We start from the raw sequence: 21,059 nt of genomic DNA, 5'->3' as shown, positions 1-21,059 counted from the left end.
TTTCATATTCGATTGCCAAGTAACTTATACTATATTCGTCGGTTTGTTAATAATGAGCGCGGATGTTACTTTTGATAACTGTAATGATGAAATGAAATATGATTAGATTTGTCATTGCTTATATTGTTGGCCGGGCATTTATTTTCTTGCTATCGAACCAGGTATCGCCATACATCTTGGAATCTCAAGTCGACCTGTAATGTACGTTCATTGCCTTGGCGCGTGCTTTTCAATCTTGTCGAAGTGCTAAATAGTCCCTATTGTTGAGTCTATCAGGCGATCGACTCAGTGTCAGCTGTCTCCGCGAGCTTGCAAGCATCGGGAAACGAATAACGCGCATGAGAAAGAAGCCGTTGACGTGGAGGAAGCACGCGAACAACAGGTTTGTCGCGTTGCACGTAGACGCGGTCGGGCGAAGCGCATTGGCATCAGCGCGTTGCGGACAGAATTGCGGAGTTGTTCGAAGACAGGCGAGCGCGAAGGTAAGGCCCCGGTCCCATAGGTACACCCAACGTGGATTGAATCGCGACCCCCCCCAGTTAGGTTGGTATGAGAATTCCGTCGTTGCATTGAACGAAGAAACCGCGGGAAAATTCAAAAATGAAAATTCGTTTTAAGATACGATAAAAAGCTAAAACGTTACTAATTTGTTTTTAGGTTTAAAATTAATTGTTTGCCGAACAATGAATTTAGATGCATGATTATTTGATTTTAGGTTTTAATTATATAATTTAAGAACGAGCGTTATACTATGGCCGATCTGAAAACCACCGTTACGGACTGAAGTAGCACTCATAGTCTCATACCAACCTAACTGGGGGGGTCGCGATTCAATCCACGTTGGGTGTTTGGCTGTATGCGCGTCGTTCGCGCATGCTTGAATGCGTACGAGGAGTCTCGAGAAAAGGTTGGTCGCAGTGTGAGCTAGCCAGGCTCACACTCGGCGGTCGGTAAGGAAGAAAGCGTTTCGTCCCGATGTTACCGGCTGGACTCGTCAGTGAGGCTTGACGGCCGGTAACATCTGCCTCATACGCTCGAAGTGCGCGAGTCGCTATGCGGACTTATATGTTCAGCGAGCGTATTTCTTGCCGCTCGTGGCTAGCCGATGCCATCTCGATGGGGATGGTCGAACCGTGGGAACGCCACAGGTGTACCACATTTAATGTTCAAATGTCAGGTCTACAATTTACTTTTCAAATTTTCATGAATATTGCTTATTGATGAGTATGCTAATGTAAAAAAAGTTTTTGGGATGATTAATACATATCATTTATATTTATTTTCTTCTTCTTCTCATATATTCAAGTACTTCCATAAAATTAAGGCCTAATTCCACTAATTGTAGTTGAAAGTCTATCAATTCTCTATCATTTGCCATCTTATAGACTGCAATAATGTAAAGGTTAGATAGGCGATCATTAAATGTGGTACGTTCGGCGCTACAGTTTTTAAGCCAAGCAATAGGTATTTTTTTATGACTTAACCCTTTTCTTCCCAAATAACACAAATTTTTTCTTAACTTTCATCCTCATATCTTTTAATGAAAAAACCGTATGAAAAATTTATCAAGCATCATATCTTGTAGATTTTGACCTCCTCTTTCGAATGCCGTTGACAAAATTTACCTAAATTATAAGCCAGAAACGTTATAGGCCGGTTTTTCGGAAAATTCACAAAGTTTTCGCGTTTTTTTTTTTCTAAAAAAAGTATATTTTGAAATGGAAAAACTTTGCACACACCATTGGAAACACTGTTATCGGTGTTATAGATGTCTTTTCTTTCAAATGCCGTTGGATTTTTTCCGAAATTCAAAAGGGCGTTCGAAAGGAAAAATTTTTTTTTTAAACTTGACGAATTTTTTCCTCCAAAACTATCAAGTTTAGTGAAAAATTTCTAAGAACAAAAATGTCTTAAAATTAGTCAAGAAATACTCTCAAATTTTTTCAGATTTTTTTACAGCGAATTTGGAAATTTCGATTTTTCGATTTTCCACGAATTCGAAAATTAACTCTCTCGCCTAAAGTCCTATCGCGTCGCGATCAGGAAAATCGACTTTTAGCGAGGGTAGCAAAAAAAAATAATTGTTTCAATTATTCAAGTCTGAAATTTTTTAAAATTTTGTGAAACTAATTTGAAAAAAATGTATACTAGGAATAAAATTGATTAATTTTTTACTCAAAAACTATTGACTCAATAAAAAAATTCATAATAACAAAAGAGTCTTAAAATTTACCAAGGAGTACTCTCAATTTTTTTCAGAATTTTCCGAGTTAAAATAAGTTGTGAATAAAATAATATTTTATTAATTGTGAATAAAATAATATTTTATTAATTGTGAATAAAATAATATTTTATTAATTGTGAATAAAATAATATTTTGTATTACTATATATGCGCCGTTCTCCTTCGCTGACGGTCCCCCCACCACTCGACTATTCCGATGCGCTCGGCCGAAAATGTTGAAATTCTGCGTTTTTGAAAGGCATTTTACAATACTTTTTTTACTAATTCAGAATATACATTTTGAAGCGAAAAATGTATAGTTTTCGAAACTGTTTTCAAAATGAAAATTAAACTGTCCGATTTTAGTAGAGACTTGTCCGAATTTTTTGCCTTAAATTGTTTAAAAGATAATTGCGCGGAAAAAAAATGTTGCACAGAATCAGGGTTTCGCGCACTTGCAAGTATTCATACCCAGCTACTATAGTTCCAAATCTCGGCTCTCCAAGTTAAAAACCGACGGAGAATAAATTTTATAAAAAAAATGAAAATTTCATCGTTTTTCCACATTTTCTCGGCTTCCAATAATGTTATAAAGTCACGCGATGGCTCACTCTCTTCGTTATCCAATTACCTACAACTTTCATATTTATACCGTAATTGTTGCTTTATTATATACGATAGCACTAGTCGTTACCTGTACTATTTTTTGTCATGAAACCCTATGATTGAGAGCTATAGGTTGTTTGGCCTATTTAAACAACAGTCACTTTTGCTCACTACTGTTAGTGTTGGTACTAAATAATCGAACTAGATATTTTTAGTGATGTTACTAGAATTGCGATTCGCGTCCGTATCCGTCCGCATCTCTACCATCTCCATGAACGTATCATAACGCTATATTATTGAAGGTTATGATACGTTTGTTCCGGGAATAAGTGTGTTCGTTTGGGGCATGCGAGGAATAGTAGTAACTTTCTGTTGTTGGTACTGTCAAAATTTTTAGCGATTTGTACGCGTTTGTACGCTCTCGAACGCGCGCATATGCGCATATGTGGCGAGGGCCTCAGACCTCGCAATTTTCGCAGATCTTAAAAGTTAGCACCCAGAATCAATTTTTTTTAAATAATCGATGAACTAATCATACCGTTAGATATTTCGTCAAGATAGCAACAACTTTTCTCTTGCCGTTTGTTAGTTCGTCCACTGGAACTCCTTTGAAATTAATAAAATAAGTCTTGGGTGCTGATCTTAGCACCCAAACCAAAGTTCCGGTAAAACCTAGAAAAAATTGTTAAAAAAAATTTATACGTAAACCAATCGTTAGTTCATAAGACGAACTAATGGCACCCATAATAAAATCATGAATAATTTGATTATTTAAGCAACTAAAAATAAAAAACTGTCTCGACCTATAACTACTGGCTCCCGTCCAAACGCCAAAGCAGTGCGCATGCTTCCCGAATTAATTAATACGCGAAAAGTAATTTTTTTAAATTCCATCTGCTCATTGTTTAGATAATAGATACTCGTTACTAATGTTATTATAAAGTTTGATCTGATGCATTAAAGTCAATCAGCTGTAGTAAATAATAAGAGCGGGGGTACCTGGGGTAATTCGGATAAGACCTCCCGCCTTGCACATCTGACTAAGACGCCATTTTTGCAGATTAATTTAGTTTAGTTTCAGTAGATGGCAGTAGCTCTCTTAACTGAGAGCTGGTATACCGATCGCAAGCATAATTTTCGCTATTATACCCAGATATCAGTACGGACGAGTTGTTTTAATGTTATTCTTTTAGTACAAGCACGTATTTCAGCAATTTTACTATTATTAAACACTCATTGCTATATCTTAAAATCTAAACGGCTAGTATCATTAATGTAGCAAGTTGGAATTGCTCTTGAATATTTTAAAGATGGAATTAGATCGAGTAACAATGGAATGGTTTTCCGGTTTTTGTGGCCGGCCAATTGATATTGATATCGAGGGTAAATTATTATCATTTTCAATGTGACACTGGTCGTTCAATATTATAAAACACTCAGGTGGACGTTTACTAGATTTTTTGCAACGTTCAATGTAATTTTTATCTATATATAAAGATACAGTTAGATATTTGCGCAAACAAGTACGCAAACATTGCGATGTTTGAATAGTCTAAGCTTTTTCATATGCATTACTAATATAATTTCAAATATTCACGCCTGCTTATTGGTTTATCGGCGTCTCAGACAGATACCTATAATACCCATGTAAAGTAAAGTCAAGTATAATTTTAAATGTTCGCTGATAAGATTGTCGCTAAATTGAAATATCTAAATATTATCTCGATAGCTACAAGCTATTCTACTTGAATAAATTTGAATGAAATTTTACCATGGAATAAGTTTTGTTTGTACTAATGCTTCAGCTAAAATGTAACTAACTCCTACTATAATTTTAAATTGAAAATGTATCAGTTGGTAAAGATAATATATATATTGACGTGAGCGTCAAATTAAAGATTGTTGTAGGTAATTTTTTTTTTTATGAAATCGTTGCTATCGAAGTGAATCTTTTTTTTCACGCGTACAAATAACAAATAATCATACGTTACATTCAAAAATTAGGAAATTAGGAAGAAAAATGAATCACTTCGTCTATTCAGGAATTACATTTGAATGTAAGATAACGCGTTTTAAAATCCCATAACTTGTGCCCCTTGACTCCAAAATAAGCGCCACAGCAGCAGTATCTGCTTGTATCTAAAGATGAAAAATAAGAGATTTCTATTCCGAGACCATCGTTGGTTATGCTGCAGTCGCATTCGTCTGTCACTACAGACCGCGTCGCGTGAATTTCAGACCAGATGCATTATCATCATTCTTTTGCAATGAATACTTACAATTTGGCCATTATTAAAGTTTATCAATTATTATAGATTTTTAGTAAACATTAATTATATAAAAATCATGGATTCTACAGACTTATTAGATGAAAAATCTACGGAATGACTCCAATACATCAGAATTAACATCGGACAAGTAAATGCGAATATCTTAAATTAAATAAAATATAATCGCTAAACATTTAAACCGAATAATTTTATTCTGTGCCATGTGACTGATAAGAATGTACCTTTATTGCAGCAACTCATCGTCAACATTAATAACAGGATTTTTGTGAGTTCATTTTGTAATAAAAAGAATTTTTGCTTTCTGTATTCAGTTTTGAACTCATTCGAACGGAAATGTACTTTTTCCAATAATTTAGATGGCTGTTTTTCCTATTTATGGCGACAAACTACCTTTCTCAGGCGATTATATTTCAGACGCTGAATAATTTTTTCGAAGACGTGAAAAATATGGAAGATATATGCAACGGCGATGGCGATAATTTTAATGATGAAAAATGCGAATGTGTCTTCAACTATCTGGAGGTGAAGATGTATTGATATTTGCAATTACCATCTATAAACATATTATTACTGCTCAATTGCAAATGGGCATTAAATCTAGAAATTATTTGAAACATTTTGTGTTCAAACAGGGCCTGGATCATCCGCAGTTTCAATTTTATTTTCAGAAACTTCAATTGCCAGGGATTCACAAATCAAAGAAGGATGAAATCACTGAGCAGTCTGATCCTAAAATTTACCTCATCGATCCGAAAGCCTACGTTATCGCTTGCGGGAACAGTGAGTCAATGAAAAAAGAAAAACGCAACAATTATTATTATGACCTGACACATAGCAAAAAAAGGTATTTAATGTAGATGCCCCAGAGAGAAAAATGGCCAACAAGGAAGTATGCGACGAACTGGACAAACTCATTATTACGGATCTGTATACTAAATGGTGGTACGACCCCGCTGCTTCTTGTTTTGTAAGTGCAAGTTTAATTTTCAGATCGAGAAACATTAGATTTGATTTTTTGTTCACGATCTTTGCAGAATTCCATTTTGAACACAACCAAAAGGTCACATCCAGGAGCTGTACTCGCCTTCAGTCTCGTTCTACTGGGCATCGTGTTAACACCAATTCGTCTGCTGCAGAATCTTTAAATAACGATCATAACAAGTTTCACGTGCACAATCAAGAAAGTTCATATGCTTGAAAGTTATTTTCGTCATTATTCGAAAAAAAATGCCTTACTGTAGTTTAGTTCTTAAAGAGATATTTCGTTCGACTTTTGAGGAACATAGTTTTTTAATACGCACTTGCAGAAAGTACGATTTTGTCGGAGACTCGGCGAAAAATCTGGATTTAAATTCGTGCTTTCCACGCGTTGTTTTGAAAAAATAACTACACCTAACATGTTCGAGAAAGAGATTCTTATCTCATCTGCCTTTCCAGCATCACTTAACTCGAGCGTAAACGTCACACGAGACAACAGTCTACTTTCCCGCATTAGTTAGCTAATATACTATTGTTTTATTAAAAGATAAAAGTTCTCTAGAAAAAAGTTTCCTACTATTTCAGATCTTTTTAACCAATAATAACTTATTCAAAAATGCAATGTTTCGCAAATGTAATTAATTTTCACTTATTAAGTATGCAAAAAAGTATGTTAAACATTACAATTCAAATTTTACATAGTTTGACAACAAATGATAGTCTTTTCACAAATGTAATGAAATTCCGAAACGTCACATTTCTGAATAAAGTTATATTACTCAAAAGGATTTGTAGTTATAGTCAATTTATTTCTGAAAACTACTCAGAATTGAATGAAAACGCACCAACATAAATAGATATTTTTCTTACTAGAATTGTGCTTAATTTTTTTATTCAACTATCATTATATACTTGTGAAAAATTTAAACTTGAGTTAATATTATAAATAACCGAAAAGACGTTTCGTATCCGGTTAGATGTTTAAAATAAAGTTTGCAAAAAGATTAACCATGCCTTCAATCGTAATAATCATTACATGAGTAATTTTTCAAAATCTGATACGTATTTAATTATTTGAATCCTATATTTAAAAAAATGTTGATTCGCCGATGATATACAGCATTATAATTATCATTATTGCCTAAAAAAACGCACGACATTTTGAATTTCATTATTATTTGAAACATTTGTATTATACATTTATGAATAGGAGATTTATATTCACTAGTACATTCAATTTATGAATAACGTATGGATGATAATCTGTAAGCATGGAACTATACAGTTAATAAATCATTTTAGGAAAATAAGAGGCCGTGTTTCATCAATTATGCTGGAATTATCGGTACAAATCGATTCCTATCTGCGATATTGAAATTAATATCGCCGTCTTAAAATTCGGTTGCAAGAGAAAGCACCTCACAAATATTGTTATTTGCGAGGTGCTTTAAGCTCGTCACATTTGAAACATGTTAGCGAGCGTTTTGCACGAGGCAATCACAAAGCCACCAATTTCGAGTAAGCTTTAATCGATTTTTTGTGAAATAACAAGTGCAAATTCAATTTTTACTCGTAGATGAATAGTGATAGTTTTAGTATATTTCAAATTGCATATACTACTAGAATCTCAAAGTTAGCATGTAAAAGGTTAAATCAGTGTATTAAATAACATACAAACATGCAACAGAAAGCGAGCTAAACAACGTTAGCAATAGTAAAAAGAGAAAACAAACCATAAATTTGTACAAATTAATTTATGCTATAATGTACGTGATTGAATAATGGAAAAGTTATAAATTTGAACAAATATATGCACTATTAAAAATTTTAATATTCTTAGCTTCAAAATACGAGATTGACAAGAATAGAAGTATAAATAAGACACAGCGATCATTAGATGCATGATTGTCATTTTGTAAGATAGAATTATTTATTTTTATTGAAGATTTAAAATTCACATAAATCACATTGATATAAACAAAATAGAATTTTGATAATGTACATTCTATTCATTATATATTATAATATAGCTGTCGTTACATTCATAGTTATAAGTTATGTAATATCTATATTGAGAATTTGACTTTAATGATTGTCTTTCTGAAAATGTAACGGATTGCAGTATTGTATTATTTAGCTATTGAAAGAAATTGATGTATAATCCTGTAGATAAATGCTTAAGCTTTATAAAGTTGTAGAGAATATTCATTGATTGTCAATAAAGTAATATCGTAAAACTTTTGAGCTTTCGTATAATAAAGCACTATATAGTTGTGATAATAATGTGATTCTTCAGTTGAAATTAATTATTTTTCTTATTTCCAGTGCGTATGCATTCGTAAATATCTTTGAAAGTTAGCGTGATAATGTGCATGAAAAAAATGCTTAACAAAAAGAAAACAAAAAAATGGTTTTAATTGTATTTGCGACGCCCGAACTTGTACCGGCAACTCAGTTCGTAACAGTTCGTATTGCAAAAGAAAGAATAAAATCTCTACGGCGAGGTCGAAAGGAGGGACGCGCGAGCGGAGGAAAAAATACACGCAGCTTGCGCTTAAAAAAAATTCTTCTCGTCAAAGCTCGCGTCGAAATACAGTCGAGCTGAGTGCCTGAGTCAACCTAGCTACAAGTTCGCAAAGATAATTTGTTGTTCTGGTGAGTGCGCAATGTTTGTATTGATTACGTTTTCGGCAGTCGAATAAATGCTTCAGTGTTCATTTAGTGTTCTTATTGCTAATGAATTACATTACAACAGAGGCAACCGCCTTTTCATTTCCGACACAAGATTCGTTCGACAGAAGTTATTCCCTTAACTGCATAGATAATCTACGCTTTAACACGTCGAAGTTTCGCGAAGTTCCAACGAAAGCTCACAAAATTCTCGCATAAATAATCAATAAGAAAATAGATCAAGAGCCATTCCCGTGTTTATCTGACAAAACATTGCACGTGTACGCGCGCGCAATCCAAGCTCATAAAGTCATCAAGCCAAATAAACCTTGCTTCTCCCCCTCCCTCGTTTGCCAAACTTTTCGAGATTCGCAAGCTCGTAAAGAGATGAGCGTGATTGGAACGACAACGCGCATCGTTATTGCTACGTCGCTCGTGCAAATCCAGACTTGCCGTGCCCCCCGTGGCAAGGCTCGACTCGTAACTCCGTCAACAAGAGCAGCAACGATAGGCTTTTACATGATCTAAAAATAAAATAGTTTTCGTTTTGGCGTTTGGTCTTCGGGTCGGCATTTACTCCGCGCGAGTCGTAAAGGCAGCCCGCGCTACCGGATGTAACGTGCGGCGCTCTCGCTTCGATCGATCGCGACAAATTTCCAGTGCCAAATAGTCGGAGTATCTTGCCAGGCGCCCTTTGGTAAAATTGACGAAGCAAATGCTAACATATATTCTTCGGGAATTAGTCTCAGCAATGTGCGACTTATTTCAGATTGCAGATGTACATTGGCACTACTCGTATCCGGTATACTATGGGATCGGAATGATCGTCCCGTGTCTGGTGCTGGCCTTCGTTTTGCACGTGAAATGTCTGGAGGAAAGCAACAATTACAGGCAGTTTGTTCCGAAGCCCGTGATAGGTAATCACAGTCTAGTCGAGTCGATTAGAAACGACAACCTAACGGTCATTTGATGATTGCAGGCGCGTACTTCGGCAGTAATTCATCGCTGAGGCGAGCATTTTCTCTGGCAGTGCACACGGTGAACAGGTGCATGTACGATCGAGAAATTTGCGAGACAATGCACCCGACACCGGTCGGCATCAACCAGCTCCTCTTCCACCAAGTCGAGTTTAGTGCGATTGCCGTTGAAGCTGCCGACGACTTGATTGATCTTTACAAACAATGTTCGTTGAGGCATATCCACACCTTATACAACTTTTCTTCAACATTGCTCTAATCGAGAGATCGCGGTGAAGTTAAGATGTTGCACCTTGCGGTACTCGGTATTCGGATGCGCGCAAAAGCATCTTATCTATTGAATTTTCGTCTCGTGCACTTTGAATTTAATTCTGAAGGCTTGGGCGAGCGCAAAAAGAAGGTATTACGGGGCTCCGTGAGCGCATAAAAGCATTGGAATAACTGCAACGAAGAAAGCCTTGGAACGTTAGCGTTTAGCAGTTGGTCCCTTCGTCGCAAGCACTCGTCGATTGATAGTTTACCGATTGATTTGACAGTTGGAGAGCTAGCGTGTGTCAGTAACGAAGACGATTTCAGCGGAGGTGAGTGCGACGGTCTGGCAGTCGTGATGGGGCCGCACGCTCGCATTCCCTCGCTCTACGTCCAAGGAGTTTGCGAGATCCACGACATTCCTCACGCGATCATCAGGCGAGAATTGGATTTCGAACACGATTTCCATCAGTCGTTGAATTTTTACCCGGACACCGAGACCCTTGCAAAGGTAGATTGTCGCGCTTCTTACAAGCTATTCGACAGCCTTTTTTCACGTTCGCTTCGTACTTTTGAAAGGTGTACGTCGAGATGATTAGAAAGTTGAACTGGACGGATTTTTCCATACTGTACGAGAGAACTGAAAACCTGCTGGCACTGGACAACCTGCTGAAAATGTACCCGATAAAAAGCCACAAGATTTACGCCTACAAGTTGGGCTCCGACCGGACGACTTTCAGGTACGCGCGCCGTCGCCACTTTGTCCGTTGGCTTTCGTACGTTGGCTGAAAGTTGGCACGCGTATTTCAGCGAAACACTCCTGAAAGTCAAGGCTACGAAGCAGAAATCCTTCCTCATTGACTGCGGCTTCCGCATACTAGGTGACGTGCTGAAGCAGGCGCAGCAAGTAGGACTGATGACGGAATCCTTCAGATACGTTGTGACAACCCTGGTAAGCGCGTGGCAGCCGTCGAAGGGAGCGTCGAGCAGCATGGAAATCCGCGTTGTTGGCCGACTCTTTCAGGATCTGCACGCGTTAAATCTCCATCCGTACCGCTACTCCGGCGTCAACATAACTGGGCTGCAACTAGTCGACGTGGACAATCCGTTCGTGAGCGATTTCGTGAGCAAGCACCTGGACGAGCTGGGCATCGACCACGTGAACAAGCTGCGCGTCCAGGACGCCGTGATGTTCGACGCGGTCGCTCTGTTCGCCCAGGCTTACAAGGACTTCAGTTACCAGTACGAGCACGCGCAGCGCGGCGCTCTGCTGCCCCGCGCTTACGACCAAGAGACGCCGTGGAAGGACGGCGTCAGTCTGAGAAATTACATGCTGGCAGTCAGTAAAGATCACCGAGCGTTGAGGGCGCATCGCCGCATCGGTCAGTAACGTTGCGAAACTGTTGCAGACCGAAGTAATGGGACTGACGGGGCCAGTGATGATAGACGGTGACGGGGTGCGACGTCGCTTCAAGTTGAGCGTGATCAATCTCCATCAGTCGGGCCTCGCGAGAGTCGGCGAATGGAACTCCGAGGATGGCTTCAGCGAGCTCTACCTTGTAAAGACTCGGACCAGAGAGCATTACAGAGTTCTGATCACGCTGGTACGCGTGTGATCTGCGCCGCCGCTATCGTCGCGACGCGACTGACCGCGCGAATTGTCAACGTTGCAGACGCCTCCTTACGCCTTCGAAAAGAATCACACGAATACACTGGAGGGCAACGATCGCTATGAGGGCTTCGTCATTGACCTGATCAAGAAACTGAGCGGACGGATGAGCTTCGACTATACGTTCTACGTGCAGAAGGATAGGAACAATGGCAATTGCAAGAGAGAGGACAAGACTGGCGTGTGCCAGTGCACCGGCATCATGAACAACATTTTGAAAAACGTGAGACATCCTCTTCCCAGACTTTGTCTTTTACGCGCGTTATATTACATTTGCGCAGGAAGTGGACTTGGCGATCACGGACCTGACAATCACGGAGGATCGCCAGAAGTGCGTGCAATTTTCCACGGCCTTCATGAGCCTGGGCATCAGCATACTGTTCAAGAAGCCGCAGAAGGCCGAGGCCACTTGGTACTCGTTTTTCGCGCCTTTCCACCACCTGGTCTGGCTGTGCATCGCCTTGACCTTCTACGTCATGGGCGCGTTCTTTTACATCTTAGGCCGTCTCTGCCCAGGCGAATGGATAAATCCATTTCCCTGTATCGACGAGCCTGCCGAGCTTCACAATCAGTTTACTATTGGCAATGCTTTGTGGTTCGTCATGGGCTCCAAAATGCAGCAAGGCTCTGAAATCATGCCCATGTGCGTTTGCGTTTTCACACTCAAACCTCGACTTATTTATTATTGTTTTTTTTTCTTTCTTTTCGTCTTTAGAGGTCTCGCTCCCAGGATTTTAGCTGGCTGGTGGTTAGTTGATCTTTTTTCTCTCTGGTAAAACTCTCTGCCGACTTGTTGCTGGAATTCTTGCAGGTGGTTCTTTTGCTTGATCATCGTTAATACGTACATTGCCAACTTGGTTGCTTTTCTCACAATAGAAAAACCCGTCGTACTTGTGAAAAGCGTTGATGACTTGATAGGACAAACGGAAATAAAATACGGGGCTAAGGAGGGTGGATCTACATTGCAATATTTCAAAGTAATTTTTTATCTACTCGTATTTCCTTGCGCTCAATCAAAATGGTATAAGTCCCATTTTCGAAAATAAAGAGATACCTTTACTTCTACATTTTTCGAACGATCATAATTTTGCATTCAAATATCCGTCGGATTTAGTTTTCGTAATAAAATATTTTATCGTTATAAACTTAACTTTCAACAGTAATTCTTTGAACTGGATAAAAGATAATAAGCGACTTATGCCTTTTTACGAAAGCGCCACTCATTTCTTAATAATGTATCAAAAAATTGTATTCTTTCCATCGGATACACGAAGAGCTCAAAAAAGTATCGACAACTCTATGATCAAATGATGGATCCTGATTGGAACGAGTACGTAGTCAAAGATAATAATCAGGGCGTTGAGTTCGCCAAAAGAAAAGACATAAATTACGCTTATTTCATGGAATCTGCATCTATAGAATATGAAATAAAACGCAACTGCGAACTTCAACAAACAGGCAAACTCCTCGATCAGAAGGCATATGCTATTGCTTATGCCCAAAGTACGTTAAAATTACATCAAACAAAAAAAAAATAGATTACGATACCCTCTCTCGACTATTTTATTTTTCAATGCTTAAACAGCGACAAACACCGTCTCTATTTTCGAAAGTGTATTTTTGCCTTGGACAGGAACACATCCAAATTGCTTGTGAAAAAGTTTGTCATTTTTATAGATTTCACGAAGCACAAGGAGTTGAATTACGTGATGTCCCTACTTCAGGAGTCGCTGGAAATCAAAGACCTAAAAGACAAGTGGTGGAACATGAAGGGCGCAGTTTGCGGCGAAGTTTGTGTTTGTTTATCGCCGAAGCAATGCTCGCGAGCATCGTAAATCGATTTACGCGATGTATGACTGTTTCAGAGCAAAAAAACGGAGACCGTCGAGTACACACGCCTCACGCTCGAGCAGATGAAAGGTATTTTTTATGTGTTGGGAGTGGGCCTCGCGTTGTCATTCGTATACACGATCTACGAGTTCGCGCACAGTATTCGCTCCATTTCCAAGACGTCCGAGGTACGTGAAATTTGAAATTTTTGCCGTGATTCACGGCGATTCCCGGACACTGCCTAGCGAACGCTCGCTTCACATTTTGCAGCTTGGCTTTTGGACAATCGCTCGAATGGAATTGAGAATAACGACCCCATTGAAACCAGAGTTAAGTAAGCAGATCTCTTTGAAGACCAGCTCTATCGACGGCACCTTGAATAACTTGGCAGTCACGACGCGTGCCTAGGAGTCTCTTCAACGCAGTTTCCATTGTCATTATTTTCCGCGGTTTTCGCTTTTACTCGTGGGTTTTGCGAATTAACAGAACTGCTTGTATAAGGAATAACAATAAATATTTCTGAAACGTGTCACTGCGTACATATCAAGTGAGAACGGTTCGTGTATACTTTAGTCAGATGCTCGTACTTAACGACGACAAATGCAATGTACGTTCGAAAAACCGAGCATAGCTCGAATTGTTCTTCTACTGAAATTTACCACAAATTGATGATAGTCAAAACATCAAGTACGTGTAAAATTTCCTTTTATAGATACATTACGATTACATTAGCATTTCTGATAAATCTTTTTTTCTCAAGGTTTTGTATCTCCTATCATATAAGGCATATTATACCATTGATCGTGTACAAAACAAAAAGAATAAAAACATTTCAAAATAATATCACATTTACATGAAAAATTTTCTTAACAAAAATATTATGTATGCATTATGTCTTATCGGTGGTATATTTTATTCGAGGATTTTTTATTGGTAATAACACGAGTAACCACCTTCCACACGAGAAAAAGACGACAACGGAAGATTATATATTTCGTAATTTTCTTCTGATAAACAATGCTATATAACTGCTTCTAGGATCTACGAAAGTTATATCAAAAAGCGTGACTTCAAAATAATTGTACGGATTACTCTTTATTTCGATTTCGTAGATTGTAAAAATTTTGTAAAAGATGAATTTCAAATTTTTGTCCCAAAAGCTATTACACAAACAGGTCAATCCCCTCAATATTCCCCTCTTTCGTACCAGAAAAAGCTTGTCGAGAGTGTCGCAAGCATCGTCGTTCAAGCTTGGAAAAGACGCGACGACGACGACGGAGAAGAAAATATATATACATCAAGAGAAAAAAATCTTTTCAGTGCTGTGTGCTTTTGCCATTCCAGTTGTCTCGTGAGAGTTCATCAAACGATGGCTCACGCTAATCGTTGAATCCTCCCACCACGCGAGTACATTGTTTTCCTTGAATCGTTTGGCATTCGATCGCGGAACGGCTTGGCGTTTACAGGAATCAGGCAAGTTCGGATCACGCTCATCTTTTTCCCCGTGCAGTGTGCACTCGCGTCACTTCGCGTTTCACTGACTACTGCTGCCGCGCTGTTATCAATCTCAAAATAAATAAACAGACCTATAGCCGACAGCGCATAAGCAATATCCTTGCCAAGTTGTCCGAAGTAAATACTTTGCTGCTGAAGTGCTTGCGCAAGTTCGTAACGCATTCGTTGCGATTTTTCGCGATGGAAAAATTCGGACGAACTACTGCAAAACACGTATGCGCGCGACTCTTTCACTGAAAGATGAGCCATTGGCATTTATAATCTAAAAATAAAATAGCTTTCGGTTTAAAGTTTTACTCGTCAGTCGGCGTTTCGCTGTCGGCGCTCGCGACCAAACGTCATGCGTTTTCACTCGATGATATGCGGTAACAGCGAACAATAATCATTTAACATTATAGCAATTGTCGGAGAATGTTGTTCATGAACGTTGTGGCAAAACAATAATATTTTATCGGTGACAAATAAAGGCAACAATCCTCGCAGTTCTTTAATTTTTTCTTTTTTTTTTTCTTTCATTAGAATTGATATTTGAAATATAAAAAAATGGTGCACTATAAGAGAATTAACTGCAATTTACAATTTATAGTATTCACAGTTGTGGAATGGAGGTACAATGATAAGTCTCTACCTAGTAGTTGTCTTAGTCTTACACTCGGAATGCCTGGAGGAAAGTCACGACGTACAAGAGTTGTTGCCAAAGCCTGTGATAGGTAATGTCCGAATGTCTCTCGTAGCCACTGTAAATCAAAGTTCATTCAGCGTTTTAACCGACCCAGGGGCATTTCTCGACGAGAGCGAATTGACGCGACAAGCATTTTCACTGGCTGTTCATACGGTTAACAAGTGCACGTACGACCACAAGATCTGCGAGAAAATTTGTCCTACCGACTCGAATATCAACAAGCGTCTCTTTCACCAGGTTGAATTCTCTACGATGACTGCGCAGGACGACAATGAAATACCCGTCATTCGACAAAATTGTTCGTTGGCATTGATACTTCATAATTGCACTTTCGATTTTTGCCTGATTCAACTTACGACATTACTCGTTCATTTTCGGAAATATCGTTGAATTTTTAAGGTCATATGAATTCATTACATACTAACAATGAGCAATAAATCAAAATATTATCCACTCGCAGTTGCAAAGCTAGCAGGGATGGATCACAAGGACGATACTTCGATCATAAAGAACGAGAAGGGTTTGTCTTTCGTGATCGGGCCTCACGAGTCCATATCGTCGCTCTACGTGCAAGGTCTTTGCGAGCTCTACAATCTACCCCAGATCGTCATCAGACGCGAAAACGAGCGGGAGCACAGCGCCTCTCAGACCATCAATCTTTATCCGGACACCGAAACTGTCAACAACGTGCGTCCACGTTTTCAATCTACTCCCGGCATGTCGCGATACCTAATTAATAACGACACATGTGTAAAGCACAACTCAATCACGCTACTGACTATCACAATGACAAAGCAAAAAAAAAATCGCTTTTGTGCTTTTGACTTTTTTGACAACTCGATATCGTGCAATGCCCGGTCGACCTGCGCCTCTTGATATCTCTTTTGCATATGCACGACAGGTGTTTCTGGATTTGATAAAGAAAATGGGATGGCAGACTTTCTCAATACTGTACGAAGACACAAATAACTTCATAGCTCTTCGCAATATACTGGCGATGTATCGGTACACGCACAGCGTTTACGGAATCAAGTTGGCTGGTCATGGATCAAATTACAGGTAGTCGTTTCGATCCAGTTAGTACATCGTGCACATTGCGATGCGTACGTAACCAAAGTTTCATATGGCACAGCGAGCCGTTATTGAAAGCCAAGAGCTTGCAGCACAAAAGCTTTCTCATCGACTGCGGATTTGATATTTTGGACAACGTGCTGACGCAACTACAAGAAGTTGGCATGATGACAGGCGATTACAGATATGTCATCACAACACTGGTAAGTAACTCAAGCGAAATCAGCTCCCGATTATCATGTGATCCTCTTTTTTAATTTTCGTTGCTTTGTTTATTGCTTTGCCTCTCTCTCTCTCTCTTTCTCTTGTCAGGATCTGCACGCGATCGACTGGCGCCAGTACCAGTATTCTGGCGTTAACATAAAAGGTTTCCAACTAATAGATTTCACCAATCCATTTGTCCGCGATTTCCTGAACGATTATTTGGATGTATTTAAGATCGAGTCTGTTGAACAGTTTCGACTCGATGATGCCTTAATATTCGACGCGGTGATGATGTTTGCACATGCTTACAAAGATCTTAGTTATAAGAATGGACAGTTATTCAGTGCTACATTTTCCAAGGATTTCGATAAAGAATTCTATCCCTGGAAGGAAGGTCTCAGTTTGAGAAATTACTTGTTATATGTAAGTGGATTTTCAAATAAACAATTATTTTTAATTGAAAAAAAAAAAAACAATTATTAAAGCTTTTACAATTGAGTAAATAAAACACATAAGTTAATGGAAAGTCATTCAAATTGCTTTCTTTTCAATTAAAAATTTTTTCCATCATAAAAAGCATTAAAATTAAAAACCATAAAAAGCATAAAAATTATTTATCATTGTTGCACAGTAAAACATTTACTTTTATTTTTATTGTACTCGTTTACACTTGATTTACTTGTTAGTTTTCTTGGATTATATTATGCGATTGAGTCTACTCTTATTTATTTTGAGTAAGATTCTAAATCATTCAATGTATTGACTCGATGTAGCTGCTTATTTCTCATAAGCAATTTGTTTATCTATTCAAGTCACAAATTTTCAAGTACGAATACGGATGAATGATAAGCGCTTTATTATGGCAATATTTTAAAAATAACTTCTATTACTCGATTCAAGTAAAATTGTTTACTGTGAACATTGAAAGCAAAATAGAATCAAGTTTACATGGAGGATTTGACGAATGATAAATTTCACTTTAGACGGAAATTATGGGTCTGACGGGCTCAATAGCTATAGACGGCGATGGTGCTCGACGACGTTTCAAACTCGATTTGATGACTCTCCACGAGACGGGTCTCAAGAAACACTGCGAATGGAATTTTGAAAATTATTTCGTCGATTTCAGATACGAAGAGTCGCGCGAAAAGCCTCACTACAAAGTCCTCATTACGAATGTAAACAAATTTTATACGATAAATATGCAATCACAAAAATTTCACTCTAGCTCATGCGTTTTAAATTAGAATCCACCTTACGCGATGGTAGTGAAACATTCGAGGAGCATGGCGGGGAACGAGCGTTACGAAGGATTGGTTGTTGATATAATAAAAGAATTGTCCAAGGCATTGGACTTCGATTACACGTTGATCATGCATTCGAATACGAATAATGGCAATTGCAAATGGGAAAAGCTCAGCAATTACACAAGCTGCATTAGTTGCGACGGCGTAACAGGAAGAGTTTTTAATGGAGTGAGCAATTTCAAGCATCTTTTAAATTCCCAAGTAGCTTTTGGGCTCTCGTTTTTCATACATTTTTTATAAATAAATGCCGAGCGAGAGTCCATTGGATTTGTCCAAAACAAACCATTTTCCCTGTATCGATAAGTTGAATCCCATGTCTATTTTTTTCATTCACGTTGGATGTCAGATTGTTCGAATGATTTATCAAAAATCAACGTTGTTTAACGAACATAATTAACATTTTTAACATTTATATTTCAAGAATGTTCCTTCAACCTTTTCCACTGTTTTAACGTTCTTTGCAAATTATTTTGTATTTACAATTAAAGCAACTATTTCTAGTACGATTTGAAAGCACGCAAGGGTTAACAAGTTAACAAGTATCTTCGTAATCAATCGGACGATGTGAAAATGATGGGCCTATGTGGAAAGAAAACATACTACATATTTACTTTACTTCCTGGTTTTCACAAATAGGAAGTTGATATGGCAATATCGGATTTGACGATGACGGAAAACCGAGCGAAGTGCGTGCAGTTTTCAACGCCCTTCATGAATTTGGGCATAAGCCTGTTAGTGAAGAAACCTCAGAAAGTAGTCACTCTATTTTCCTTTCTCGCGCCTTTCCACTATCAAGTTTGGCTGTGTATAGCATTGAGCACCATTGTGATGTCGATCTTATTTTTCGCCCTTGGCCGTCTTTGCCCAGCCGAATGGACAAATCCTTATCCCTGCATTGAAGAACCTAACGAATTGCAGAACCAATTTACATTCAACAATGCCGTGTGGTTCACTGTGGGAGCTATCTTGCAACAGGGTTCGGAAATCGCACCAATGCAAGTTGACATAACTTATTTTGGCTTTTTAATCTTGAACGTTTAAAGGTTGTTTAATCGACGCTAATTACCTATTTTTCAGAGGATTGTCAACAAGAGTTTTAGCCGGTACTTGGTTAGTACAGTTTTTACATGTAATTGCTCGTAGTTAGAACATACGATTTGAAACTGTTTTCAGGTATTTCTTCTGTTTAATCATCTCTAATGCATACACTGCCAATTTAGCTGCATCACTATTCGATCAAACTCCTGTAAGACTAGTAGACAGCTACAAAGACCTACTCGACCAAACGGAAATAAAATACGGCGCTAAACTCAACGGGTCCACGATTAAATATTTCGAAGTAAGTACATTGGATTTTTTTAACAACACAGTTATTCCAATCAGTTAAAATATTAACGTTCATGCCATTGCGCTTGTCGATTAATTAATAAGACTTCGTTTGACTCTATTCTGGTTATTTTTCAGAGTTCCAGCAATCCAGACCATCAAAGGTTATACCGTCAAATGATGCTGGATGAAGAATGGAAAAAAATGTACACGTTCAAAGAAAACGAAGAAGGTGTCGAACTTGTCCGAAGTAATATTACGAAATATGCTTTTTTCATGGAATCTTCGACCATACAGTACACTATAAAACATTATTGTGAACTTGAAGAAGTTGGTCAACTCATTGACCAAAAGTCATACGCCATCGCCTACTTAAAAAGTAAATAGCTGAAACGATTGTCCAATATTTGTCGTAGAATAATAATCTTATGAAAGCGTGATAGACTTTACAGCTCATCAAAAGATAAACGAAGCGATATCTCTTCTCGAAGAAAGTTCTATATTAGCAGGACTCAGGCATAAATGGTGGGATGAGCGGGGCAATCTTTGCGGTGTAAGGTCCAACTTTGAACCATATGAGTTTCAAACAAAAGCATATTGAAATATATCGACACACGTTTTATGTAATTGCTTCTAGAAACCCGAGTCCAATAGCCCAGAATCGATGACTGAAGAACAATTGAGGGGTGTTTTCGTTGTATTAGTAGTTGGTCTTCTGTTATCTACTATAGTAACAATCTGTGTATCATTTCGGAGTATTCGATCGATCTCGAAAGCGAATCAGGTGAGTATAGAATTGGGAAAAAAGCCGATTCCGAATTGATTATGGCTAACAGCTGTTTCTCTTTATTGCAGCTTGATTTATTCGACACGGTTAAAATCGAAATGAAGAATATAACGCGATCGAAGCCAATTAAAACAGTATTATTGAAGCAGAGATCCACAGAAACAAATTTGACAGATCGTTCGTGTAATTGTACTATGTCTACACAAGTTTGAATCTTCATGAGAGATGTTAAATGTGTTTCGTAAAGATTCGTGTATAATATAGTACATAAAACTTACATTTAATTACATAAACAATCAAATAGTTGACAAATCTCCATTGACCATTCGCTCATTTTTTAATTGCAAAACTAGACCAATTGAAATGAGCTTTTTTAAACTGTCTTACACGATTGTTTTTTGATACATCTGGATATTGCCGGCCTTGTAATTACAGTTTTCACACTTAAAGAATAAGGATACGAATGAGCTAATAAACTTTAAAATAACAGATATTGCAAAAATTGTGACGAAGAAAAATTTAATCATCATACACAAAATATATAAAATCGAAAGATCAGAACACTGTAATTTTACACGCTATAATCTTTCAAAGTGATATGTACATACATGTTAATTGAATTAATTCTTTTATTTTCAAAACCGTATTTGCGTTAGTTCAAACCTCTGGCAGAA

General features: G+C 38.0%; 3 protein-coding genes across 4 annotated transcripts; all 3 read left to right on the top strand.

Moving 5' to 3' along the window:
• Positions 1–303: 303 nt before the first annotated feature.
• Positions 304–8,345, top strand: LOC131663555 (uncharacterized). 2 transcript variants are annotated; one of them, XM_058934022.1, is made up of 6 exons: positions 304–482; positions 5,353–5,385; positions 5,477–5,642; positions 5,789–5,900; positions 5,978–6,087; positions 6,155–8,345. In XM_058934022.1, exons 3-6 carry the CDS (start codon positions 5,496–5,498, stop codon positions 6,263–6,265), a joined length of 480 nt encoding a protein of 159 aa, XP_058790005.1. In that variant the 5' UTR covers positions 304–482; positions 5,353–5,385; positions 5,477–5,495; the 3' UTR covers positions 6,266–8,345. The 2 variants fall into 2 exon arrangements, with proteins under 2 accessions (XP_058790005.1, XP_058790004.1); XM_058934021.1 differs by having other exon boundaries at positions 5,753–5,900.
• A 1,271-nt stretch (positions 8,346–9,616) lies between these two features.
• LOC131663531 (glutamate receptor ionotropic, kainate 3-like) lies at positions 9,617–14,294 on the top strand. The gene is made up of 15 exons (XM_058933991.1): positions 9,617–9,685; positions 9,748–9,951; positions 10,282–10,505; positions 10,574–10,734; positions 10,805–10,946; positions 11,019–11,333; positions 11,404–11,598; positions 11,668–11,886; positions 11,945–12,306; positions 12,379–12,411; positions 12,475–12,640; positions 12,938–13,166; positions 13,341–13,453; positions 13,529–13,681; positions 13,764–14,294. Exons 2-15 carry the CDS (start codon positions 9,819–9,821, stop codon positions 13,899–13,901), a joined length of 2,583 nt encoding a protein of 860 aa, XP_058789974.1. The 5' UTR covers positions 9,617–9,685; positions 9,748–9,818; the 3' UTR covers positions 13,902–14,294.
• Positions 14,295–16,925: 2,631 nt separating this feature from the next.
• LOC131663587 (glutamate receptor ionotropic, kainate 2-like) lies at positions 16,926–20,597 on the top strand. The gene is made up of 11 exons (XM_058934062.1): positions 16,926–16,964; positions 17,074–17,388; positions 17,949–18,143; positions 18,213–18,440; positions 18,909–19,267; positions 19,350–19,382; positions 19,446–19,611; positions 19,737–19,977; positions 20,042–20,151; positions 20,236–20,382; positions 20,454–20,597. The coding sequence occupies exons 1-11, from the start codon at positions 16,926–16,928 to the stop codon at positions 20,595–20,597; spliced, it is 1,977 nt and encodes a 658-aa protein (XP_058790045.1).
• The last annotated feature ends 462 nt before the right edge of the window (positions 20,598–21,059 follow it).

The sequence above is a fragment of the Phymastichus coffea genome, unplaced genomic scaffold, assembly GCF_024137745.1.
Source record: "Phymastichus coffea isolate CEN01 unplaced genomic scaffold, Cenicafe_Pcof_1.1 PCOF00036, whole genome shotgun sequence".
NCBI classification, from domain to species: domain Eukaryota; kingdom Metazoa; phylum Arthropoda; class Insecta; order Hymenoptera; family Eulophidae; genus Phymastichus; species Phymastichus coffea.
This window is presented reverse-complemented; position numbering and strand designations above follow the sequence as displayed.